The 10,927-nt window shown below is 46.5% G+C and overlaps 2 protein-coding genes across 2 annotated transcripts; one reads left to right on the top strand and one right to left on the bottom strand.

Moving 5' to 3' along the window:
- Positions 1-1,797: 1,797 nt before the first annotated feature.
- LOC108920299 (seipin-like) lies at positions 1,798-7,708 on the top strand. Its single transcript, XM_018728932.2, has 9 exons — positions 1,798-1,884; positions 2,149-2,439; positions 3,178-3,259; positions 3,384-3,527; positions 3,791-3,925; positions 4,276-4,373; positions 4,717-4,858; positions 5,708-5,786; positions 5,968-7,708. The coding sequence occupies exons 2-9, from the start codon at positions 2,243-2,245 to the stop codon at positions 6,165-6,167; spliced, it is 1,077 nt and encodes a 358-aa protein (XP_018584448.2). The 5' UTR covers positions 1,798-1,884; positions 2,149-2,242; the 3' UTR covers positions 6,168-7,708.
- On the bottom strand, positions 7,709-10,882 carry LOC108920301 (peroxiredoxin-5, mitochondrial-like). The gene is made up of 6 exons (XM_018728938.2): positions 10,633-10,882; positions 9,563-9,697; positions 9,182-9,313; positions 8,600-8,638; positions 8,264-8,328; positions 7,709-8,135 (listed from the first exon to the last, which is right to left on the bottom strand). The coding sequence occupies exons 1-6, from the start codon at positions 10,723-10,725 to the stop codon at positions 8,027-8,029; spliced, it is 573 nt and encodes a 190-aa protein (XP_018584454.1). The 5' UTR covers positions 10,726-10,882; the 3' UTR covers positions 7,709-8,026.
- Positions 10,883-10,927: the final 45 nt, after the last annotated feature.

Here is a 10,927-nt window from a genome sequence, read left to right as displayed (position 1 = left end):
GGGGCTACTGTATTCTTATTTTTTGTACAAGCAAGGCTATACCATCTTCGGGGTGTTTATGGAGAGGAAACCTAGACTGTAAATCACGTACGCAGAGATTCACACAAAAACACACACCCTGCGTGTTAGTATGTAAGTGTTCCTCTATTGCTTTTGTGTGTGTGTGTGCGTATGCAGCCAGTCTACATGTGTGCTCTGGGAGCATCTGGGAGAGCATCACCCTCATCGGTTACCCTCCCCCTCGCCTTTCTCCTCCGTTGCCATGGGAACTGCTGCAGTCTCTCACCATCTGATCTGTACTGAACTATATCACAGTTACACCAGTGCTCCCTGGGCGATCCTCCTCATCTCATGCCAGTCTTTCAGCCTATTTCACTTCCTCACTGAGCATCTTTCTGTGGCCCGTGCTGAGAAGAGACTTGTACAGGGGGCTCACACTGGCCTGGAGGAAAGTACCCTGTAACATTGTATATAGCATCGTTTATTGATGTATATGATGTCAAATGTTGCAGGCATACAAACACACACACACACTGTCTGAAACCGCTTGTCCCAAGCAGGTCGCCGGGAACCGGCGCCTAACCCGGCAACACAGGGTATAAGGCTGGAGGGGGAAGGTTCACACCCCAGATGGGGAACCAGTCTATTGCAAGGCACCCTAAGTGGGACTCGAACCCCAGACCCACTAGAAAGCAGGCCCTCGCAAACCCCGCTGTGCCACCACACCCCCCCTACAGGCATACAACAAGGGAAAAATAATTGCCTGGGGACACAGTTTGTACTTTGTAATCCAGTGCCAGACACATTATTCTTTATTGATTAAATCACCACTCCAGCAATTTCTTTTCATGAGATATCAAATTACACCTCATTCAGATTACAAACAGCAGAGGCATAAAAAATATTTTAACTTGACCACCCACAATCAATAATGAAAACGTTTTCAAGTTTTTTTTGTATTTTGTGAAAAATCCTCATTCTGTGCCGGGTTTGAGGCTCGAGACGAGTGAAAATACAGGTGTGGATTTTAATGAAGAATTTAAATACAGAGCACACAAGGTTTCTGCATTTATGTCGTTGGGCAAGTATTCAGTACAATAATTAGTTACATATTACTGTTTAATATAAATGTTTAAAATTATTATTTTTGATCAGGTACCCTGCCTTCAAACACGCCAGATTCAACAAATGGACAAAGGCGGAGAGGATGGTTTTAGCAAACGCGTTTCCGTAAAGGAGGCGCGAGGAACGATTGACCCTGCAGGGCCCCTGTATTATTACCGGAAATATCAGCGAAACAGCCGCCGGTTGTTTTGACAGCGCGTGCAGCTGTGCAGGGAGGAGTCGCTGTCGTAAAGACGGCTCGGCCCTAAATATATGCACTTTTTACAGGATGACCAGCAAACTCATGATGAAAGTGGCTATGAGGTGCTGTGTGAGTTCGCTTGCGTCGAGGAAATGATCATGTTGTGCTGTAATTATTACAGTAATGAGTCACGTGACTGGGGAACGATGGTGACGAATGTGACACAGACAGACACTGAGTGGCGATTTGGACGATAAACTACAAACTAACTCTGGGAAATAGATAGTGTCAGTGTGAGTAGTAGTGAAATTGCTGTATTTACTTTCCCGAAGGGTCACTTTTTTTTTTTTTTTTTTTTTTTTTTTTTTTTTCCTGTTTGCTCTCACTGAATGTCCACAGGTCGCGTAAAATAAAACCTCCCGTCGTTTCGTTTCGTTTGTGTCCAGAAAAAGTTGACATCCTGCTGCTGCACAGTGACAGTGAGGACAGTTCTGCTCCCGGGCCGTTGACACACTGTTACTGTACATAGTGGGTTTAGATGAAGCTGTTGTTTCCTGGAGTGAGGAACATCGGCACAGGACAGGTGAGGTGGGTCTCCTCTGTAATATTATTAGTGTTTAAATTATAAACAACAGCAGGGCAGTGAGTGGAAGATGACTGGATAAAAGTCATCCCTCACTCACTGCGATCTTTGGCTCAGAGCTGCAGCAGGTGAAGGTGTCGGCAAACTGTTAGTTACACTTCTGTTAAGATCGTAAAAATTTGCTTTATAAAAATACGTGTAAAATAAAAAAAAAAAAATATGAGAAAGGACTAAAGTGTGATTCCTCTCCTGACTAAAGTTCCCAAAGTGATGCACACGCAGGCCCAGGGTGTCCCCAGCTGAAGACAGAGAGGTCGCGAGTGAGGAAAGAAGGCACCGGAACAGCCAGCAACATGGTACCAAAACTGCTCTGGCTCCAGGACAGGACAGCTGTGATCGTGCTGTATTTGCGGCGTACCCTGATGCGTGCTGCCATCCTGCTCTGCGCTGTGGTCCTAGAGCTCTGGGTGGCCGTCTTCTTGTACGCCAGCTTCTACTACTCCTACGTGCCGACCGCCAGCTTCGCAGCACCCGTTCACTACTATTACAGGTACCGTTGGGGAGGGGGGGGGTTTACTGCACAGAGAGCCAGTGATCTTGTCGTTACCTTCAGTTTGAAATCCTTGTGGACTCTAGTGGATAAATTGTAAAATAATGTGCTGTATTTCTGCGTGATCTCCTAAGACCCATGAGAAAAAATGTTTTGGATACACACACACATTTTCTGAACCACTTGTCCCAAATGGGGTCGCGGGGAACCGGAGCCTACCCAGCAACACAGGGCGTAAGGCCGGAGGGGACACACCCAGGATGGGACGCCAGTCCATTGCAAGGCACCCCAAGCGGGACTCGAACCCCAGACCCACCGGAGAGCAGGACCCGGTCCAACCCACTGTGCCACCGCCCCCCCCTATGTTTTGGATATAATTTTCCAATTTCTATGAAGATGACCAAGCCTTACCCCAAAATATGCGGTGTCATTTAAAAGCATAGATTGTACACTATAAAGTGGATTAGGATTTTCCATCTTAAAAGTTGTGTCCTCTACGGTGGACAAAATGAATGGCTAAGTCTCAGGAACATATAAGTGGAGCAAAATGGCCTTTAAATATAAATATTCCAGAATACATTCCAAGTAAGAAATGTGAAAATTTAGCATTACCATCATTCAGCTATGAAATGACTGGTAATGATTTTTCAGTGAAATAGTGATGATAATTCTGTAATTTTTTGCAGTTTCCCTTCTCTTCTACTTGTCATTCTGTTCCTCTTCTTTCCAACGCCCAAGGACAGACTGTAACTCCTCAGTCTCGGCCCTCTGTTCCTTCCCCATGGCTAACGTCTCCTTCCTGAGAAACGACGTACACAAGGTAGGTCAGATCCCCTGACCTTAGAGCTCGTCCACTTTTCTCATAAAAGCCTGTCAGACACAACAGTCCTTGGGTTAACGATGTAGAATTTTGCCTGTGGCCCCGTCCCCTCTGTCTTCACTAGGTAATGACATATGGCCAGCCTTATCGGATCTCTCTGGAGCTTGAAATGCCTGAATCGCCAACTAATCAGCAGCTGGGTATGTTCATGGTCAAGATGTCCTGCTACTCCAAGGAGGGTCACACTGTCTCATCTGTGGCTCGTTCAGTGAGTTGATCACACCGCACCATTGCCATCGTTCCCCCCCTCTGTTCTCCCCCAAGTCCTTCATGTGTACTGTATGTTTTTAGCTCTCTAAAGCGCATATGTTTCCCTCCATCTTTTAATCTTCTCCCTCTAGCCAAAGGATTAGGCATCTCTTAAAACCATCTGTCATTTGATGTGTCACACTGCTCTTTGTGTTGGCACATTTCTGGTCTGGCTCTGCACGTTCCTCTCATCCACTCATGCCTTGGTGTGTATCCCATCAGGTCATGCTGCACTACCGTTCCAAGCTATTGCAGACCCTGAGCACTCTGGCATTCTCTCCACTCCTGCTGTTGGGGCTGCTGGAGGAGAAGCAGTTGGTGAAGGTGGAACTGTTCTCTGACTACAGAGATAATCCTGTGAGTTCTGCCTGGTGGGGCATTTATTTCATTGACTACCTTCAGATGAGCCATCTGTTGAAAAGGGCACTTCCAGCAATATAGTGCGTGAAACAGCTCACATCCTTTAACAAGTGTAAATACACAGCCTTCTTAATGTGTGCATCAGTAAGTAGGTAACTAACTTACAACAGGATTCCAGGTAGAAAGTGGATTAGTGGTTAAAGACTTGTCTCTCAAAGGTTGCTGCTTTAGGTGTCACTGGTGAGCCTGCTCTAGTGTCCTTGAACAAGATCATTCTGTTTAAGTAGACTGTGCACCAGTAACCAGGACAGCTGGTGATGCACCTGTTGTTTGGTGTTTCCTTCCAGTACCAGCCCACCACTGGAGCCCTGATTGAGATCCAGACTCGCAAGATCCAAATCTATGATGCTCAGCTCCGAATCCATGGTCACTTCACTGGCATCAGGTATCATGCAGTGTCAGTCATTCTATTTTTATTTCACTTAGCAAATATGTTGTTCCCAAGTGCTTCACAGTACATCTTTCAGTGGGAATCGAACAATAGAAAACCCAGATTGGCAAAATGGCGCAAAGTGAAACTTGTTTAAATTTATTCATTCATACACATATATGCACACACAAATGCATGTAAGACTGTTGCTCCAAGTATGGACGGTATTCGTTTGTTGATGGGATTGACGTGTATTAATCTGTTGGCTTTTTCTTTTGTCCTTCCCTCCACCTCTTGGCACCCTGAAAGCTCCTTTCTTTGACAGATTCTTGGTTTTGTTTTCCATCTTCCTTGTCAGGTACTTCCTGTGCAACTTCCCTCTGCTGTCGGCTGTGGTGGGCGTGGTCACTAACTTCATCTTTCTCAGCACCATAGTCCTCATGAGCTATCTGAAGATTGTGTGGGGTGGGATTTGGCCCCCGGAGCAGGTCAGAGTCAGGGTGAGTCCATGACTAATACATTGCTTCAACTCTCTGCAGTCCTGACTAACTTTTTTACTTAGCTCATGCTTTCCTCCAAAGTATTCAAAATTGTAGGCTTCTACATTAAGCTATGTAGTTATTTATTGTTTTATACAGCAGGGTAACTTTTACTGAATAATTTCATGGTAACTATCTTGCTTATGGGTACTACAGCAGGAAGTGGGACTCAGTGGGTTCTTTGAATGCAAGACAACAGCTCTAATCACTGCTCCCACTGGCTGTTCCTGCTGCATTTGTGATTGGTTCATATCTGGTAGCTGACAATGTCACTACATTTATTTATTTAGCAGACACTTTTCTCCAAAGCAACTTCCAATGAACTCTATGTAGTGTTATCAGCCCACACACCTTATTCACTGCTAGATACACTACTTACACTGGGTCACTCATCCATACATCAGTGGAACACACACACTCTCTCTATCATTCACACACTATGAATGAACCTGAACAGCATGTCTTTGGATTGTGGGAGGAAACTGGAGCACCCGGAGGAAACCCACACAGACATGGGGAGAACATGCAAACTCCACACAGAGCAGGGATCGAACCCACGTCCTCTCGCATCGCCCAGGTGCTGTGAGACACCAGTGCTACTTGCTGTACCACCATGCCACCCATTATGATTGTAGTGCTTTGTGGTTTGTGTGCACAGTCAGTGATGATGTCACTGTGATTTTCCCAGGTGTCACTGGTGTGTGTGTGCTAAGGGATAATGTCACTGTGTGTCTCCTGCATGCATGCAGTAGGTGGGCCTCATAAATGTCATTGTGCTTCGCCTGCATTTTATTGTTTTCCATGTGCCAGGTAATGATGGGGGACGCAACTCGCTTGCAGCAGAGGCGGGAGGAGGCTCGCAAGCGCATTGGGTCTGCTGGGACGCTGGGTGAGCAGATGGAATGCCGTCCACGTCATCTTGACACCAGCAATGGCTCAGTCACCTTGTTCAGACACATTGTTTGGATTCACCTGAAACACTGCCAAAGCAACGTTAGCCATTGCTTTTGTCCCATCAGTGTCTTCGCTGTCCATCACTGTATTTGGTTGTCTGTATTTGTGTACGACAGCGATGAGCTACCCCACGGAGGAGGCCCCGCTGCTGTTGGGGGCAGTCGAAACAGGGGGTGCAGAGGTCAGCATGGAGGAGCCGCACTGCTCCCAGCAAGGAGTGGAAGCTGAAGACGGGATGTGGACGGGTGTGTCCTCACAAGAGTCACAGGACACCGACCCTCACCTTCGCCTGAGACATGGGCGTTCGGTAAGATGAGCACTCGGGCTGCATCTGTTCAGCCAATCAGAGCTGAGTACTCTTCTTCACGCACCAGAGACGAACACTCCTCTCATGCCTTTTCCTGTTCACAATGGGACAGATCCACACACAGTTTTCTACTCCGCTTCTTACCTCACTCTTCTTACTGTCGTACTTTCCATAAAGATTTGAGCTAAAAGAAGTGATATGCAAGACTATAAAAACATGTTTTAAAGGTGATTTGATCTTTCCATAGTGTTTTTTCAAAGATGTGAGTGAAAACGTACACTTAAAATTCTTTCTGGCATGAAAGTAAAGCTAATGTAACCAGTTATGAAGTATATCTCATATCTGCTTATGCTGACTTTTAATCGCAGCTCTGCTCTCGTTTGTCAGAATGTTACTGGATTACATAGACCACTTTGGTTTTTAAAAACCAACAGTTTACATAAATCACATGATGAGACACAACACACAGCTGCAGTGAAAATGGCTGGTGTGTATCACGCAGGGCTGTGTGATGTTCTCAGATAGGTCAGATGAACAAGTTACAGTAGATTGAAGTTTTTTATAAGAGTTTTTTTTCCATGCATTTCATTCCTTCGTTACAGGACATCATGTTAAAAAATGTCATGTATTACATTTAATAACATGCTTATTTACTTTGGTTGGTTGCTGCTTTATCAAGGAAAATGATATCTCACTTATTTAGTGGGTGCTTGTTTTTTTGTGGTTCTTTGTAATTACCAAATATATGAATGATGTTACTGGAGTGGGTTCAAGGCCACTGGTTCCCAGTGTGTCACGGCTATAGCATAAGCAGAGTGGTGTTATTTACAGTTTCTATAAGCTTAGTGGAGTTTACAGTTATTGGGTAAAGAGACATTCCCACCATGCAGCAGGGACTGATATTTACCCAATATGTCATGCGGGGTGGGGTGAATATTCATGTCACTTTAAGCCATAAAACTGCTACTAGGAGCACCAAGAATTATGACATGGACATATGGTGCTCCTGCACAGGGGTGTACAAATGCAGTGAGCTATGGCTATTTAAGTTATTTTAGTTTTAATGAGAATGTCGGTTTTTATTTTGGTTTTTTTAGAATGTGTGTTTACCTTGTTCAACATCCTATTACTATATTTACAGTGCATATTGTAGTTTTTATTCGGTTGTTATATTTTGTTTTGAGTGAGTTGTACTCCTGTAGGATCCCACTGGAGAACTGCGACTGTTTCCAAGTTGGTAAATAGTAGATATACAGCTATTTTTTTAATAAACAAGCTTTATTTTGTTTATTTATTTTATTATATCTTTCTGCCTGCTTTATGACCACAATAAATAAACATTTCAAATTCAGGTACCGCATGTTTACTTCTGTCCTAGTTATACCTAAACATTTGGTTAGCAACTCTTCTTTGTTTTCTGTAGTGTTTAACTGTAGAGGTATGAATGTCTATATTAGAGTGGCTGTACTGCCATCCTGCCATGGCTAAGCTGTCACATATTGTAAAATATGTGTCATACAAATAAAATATTCCACACCAGTTTTCTGATGAAATTTAATTTATTAGGACATTGCTAGAAGGTATGTATGGAAAACCTTAGAAAGCAGAGTATAGTACAGAGCACAGTATAATTCATTATTGTGCACATCTTTGTTGTATTGCACTATATTACAATCTTGCATCCTGAAACACTTGACTGAGCTTACTGCGAAGCTGAATATTTTCAAATTTTTCTATTGGTATAAATATTATAGCCACAAATTAATTGGAAGGACATGAAAAGGTACTGAAGTAGTGCAGAGGCTGTAACTCAAACGGGTGGGTGTGTGTGTGAGGCTGTGAGCGGGGTGGGGGTTGGGGGGGCTCCTTTACGACAGCTCGGACAGGATGTTCGAGGCCAGGCTGCACGTGAGACCGGTTCCGTCTGGCTCCACGTGGATCTTCTTGACGACTCCGTCCTCCACCAGCGCCGCGTACCTGAGCACAGCCAGGGGCCCGAGAAGTTGGCACAGGAGCACCAGGAGAACCAGTTCACATAATTAACCAAAGTGCCAAGCAGCGGCGTTACCAGAGCTCCGCAGCGAACCGCACACGCGTGGTCTCACCTCTTGGACCTCTTGTTGCCGAGCACCTGTACGATCTGGTCATTGTCCAGAAGCAGATCCATCGCCTGGCAGGGAGAGACGCAAATGAACAGCTGCAAAACGTCTCGGGGACAAACGACAGTGCAGCCTCACAGGAAGTGTGTGTGTGTGCCTGGTGAACCAGCAAGGGACAAATGCAGTGTGCAGGTAAGCGCTACAGGTGAGCAAAGTGCCATGAAGGAAGAAGCAGGTAATGGGTAGATGGTACAACAGACAGCAGGATGGATGGGAAAGACAAGTGAAAGCAGGGTATCATGGGAACATAACCAAACATTTCCAAAAACGCGGCAAACTGACCTTCGTGAACGCTCCAGTGGGATCGGCCAGCATTCGGACCTGTGACAGTTTTAAAAGTGCAAACTGGATTAAAAAAACTGCTTCAATATTCTCATTTTTGTTATCTTTATATGTTCTACGAATGTTACACAAGTATGCACACATATGCAAACTACAGTAATGTGGACACGTCACATGAAAATATTATAGAAACAATAACGGCTATAATAATACACTGGACAAAGTTTACAGCGTTCATACAATACCATGTACTTTATATTAATTTCTCTGCTGATACTCATATAAAGAGGACTACAGTTTAGTGTGATATGGGTGAATGTTTTTACTAGGGCCAACAGGTGGCACAGCGGTTATAGCTGTTCCCTTTGGACTCAGAGGTCACGGGTTTGAAGCCTGCCTTCTGCCGCAGTACCCCTGCGAAAGGTCCTTAGGATGAACCGATACTGTAAAATTTACCCTGCTGTATAAAATGTAAAACAAGTCAGCTTAATTGTGTCTGCGAGCTGTACAACAGCAAGGTCTTTCATGGGACTTGCACCACCACACGGAGGAATGGCTGCCGGTTCATCCTGGGGCGGCCACCTTGCCCTCGGCGCCATGCTGCTTGCCCCAGGCGGCCATGACGAACGCGTCGTTGACGGAGACGCACGCCACCTCCTGCACGCCCTTGCTCCTCAGCTGCGCCGCCTGCTGCACAAAGCCGGGAAGGTGCGTCTGGTTCGGGTTCGAGTAGGAGGGCAGGTAGGGGAAGGGCGAGCGAGGGCGGAGGACAAAAAGACCATTTTTAGAGACAGAAATGGAATGTGTGATCCTCCTCAGGCTGTAAGTATTACAGCTTTTACTTTCCATGATTAACAGGTACTGCCAGATGGTTATTATTTTACATGACTTGACACACATTATTTTACATTGTTTCACTCTTGTTTCTAGGCGACGTGCAGGGAGTTGCGGAGACTTGCGCACCTTAGAGCAGCCGGGAGTGAAGGCCCCGGGCACAGCGAACAGGATGCCTCTCTTGCCCTTGAAGAGCTGGTCCATGGACACCTTCTTGCCCGGATCGCCGTCCTGCACCTCGACAGCCGGAATCCGCTCCCCCGCCTGGAGAAAGCGGGATCGAACCGGGGGCGCGTCGGTCACCCCGGCGGAGAGGAAAGAGAGAGAAAGAAGGTCAGGAGGTCAGCGGGTGTGGCGCAACCTGGGGGGTGGGGGTCAACCCCAGCACTGTCATCATGGGCAGGTTTAAATTGCCAAGGAAACAGACTTAACAGGTCTCTTTCCAACCACAGGAGGATTGTGGACACACGGTTACAGGGATAAAGGCGCTACATCGCTAATTTATATGTCAGGGGTATGAGAGCAGATTTGCTTTCATCTCATTAGAAACAATCAAGTTGACACTTCCACATTTATTCATTTATCTGGCAATTTTCTCCAAAGTCATTTACGGCCTTAGGCTACTTACACCGATTTACTCATTTGTACGGTTGGTGATTTTTACTGTTAAATGTGAGTACCCTGGTGAGGGATACTGCATCAGGTGGGATTCGAACCCGCAACAACCCTACGTTGCCACCACCTAGGTGGTCAGAGCTGCAGGTATCGAAAGAGAAGTGCAAAGACAAAGCCGCTGCTGGGGGGGCTGAAGGGACAGGACAGCGCCACCTACAGGCCAGTCAATAACACTTGTCACATTAATAGGCATAAAAATGTGACCCAAACCGTCGGAACCCGTATGGTAACTGCACAGTCACGTGGACCGCGTACAGGGGGCACAAAGAGTAGAGGGTGAACAAGCAGAAGTGCTCTAGAAGCCCACTTTCTCTGTGCACTCAGCACCGTAGACCGCGATTTGGATCATGATCATCCGTCATGCATGCAGCATGGTGTTTGTTTCGTTTGTGTTGTTTCCCTCGAGACGCTGTAATTATTAAGCGCAGGCCGCTGTGTTCCTCCTCGGCCACTGAACTAATCTGTCCCTCGTCAGCGGTCACCCGCGGCGCTGTCAACTTTCGCGACGCCGGTCTTTTCTTTACCTTGATGGGCGCGCGGAACGAGCTCGCCGTGTGCACGCGCCTGAGCCCGAGGATGGGGCGCACGCCCCCGAGGGTCGCCCTGGCGCAGATCATGGCGATTTGGAGGTGACTGTGGGTCCTGAGCTCCAGGAGCAGGAGAGTAAACGAGAAGGGCTAAAGTAGACGGAGGGGCGGGGCCACCTGTCAGCACCCGGCCGCCGTCCGCTGTCTCGGCATGTGACACAGCGCAGATCCAGGATCGGAGCGGGATCGCCCGTTGCCCCGCCCCCTTGAAGGGCCAATGAACAGAAGGATC

This window comes from Scleropages formosus, chromosome 21 (genome assembly GCF_900964775.1).
Source record: "Scleropages formosus chromosome 21, fSclFor1.1, whole genome shotgun sequence".
Taxonomy (NCBI): domain Eukaryota; kingdom Metazoa; phylum Chordata; class Actinopteri; order Osteoglossiformes; family Osteoglossidae; genus Scleropages; species Scleropages formosus.
The sequence above is the reverse complement of the archived record's forward strand: the minus strand, read 5'-3'. Positions and strand labels throughout refer to the sequence as shown.

Bases quoted from the DNA above. Each gene is read 5' to 3' on its own strand.
- LOC108920299 (XM_018728932.2), top strand. From the start codon at position 2,243: ATGGTACCAAAACTGCTCTGGCTCCAGGACAGGACAGCTGTGATCGTG. The intron at 4,374-4,716 runs GTATCATGCAGT...CTTCCTTGTCAG, and splicing joins GGTCACTTCACTGGCATCAG to GTACTTCCTGTGCAACTTCC. The intron at 4,859-5,707 runs GTGAGTCCATGA...TCCATGTGCCAG, and splicing joins CGGAGCAGGTCAGAGTCAGG to GTAATGATGGGGGACGCAAC.
- LOC108920301 (XM_018728938.2), bottom strand. From the start codon at position 10,725: ATGATCTGCGCCAGGGCGACCCTCGGGGGCGTGCGCCCCATCCTCGGG. The intron at 9,698-10,632 runs GTAAAGAAAAGA...CGCTTTCTCCAG, and splicing joins CGTTCCGCGCGCCCATCAAG to GCGGGGGAGCGGATTCCGGC. The intron at 8,136-8,263 runs GTGAGACCACGC...GGCTGTGCTCAG, and splicing joins GGCAACAAGAGGTCCAAGAG to GTACGCGGCGCTGGTGGAGG.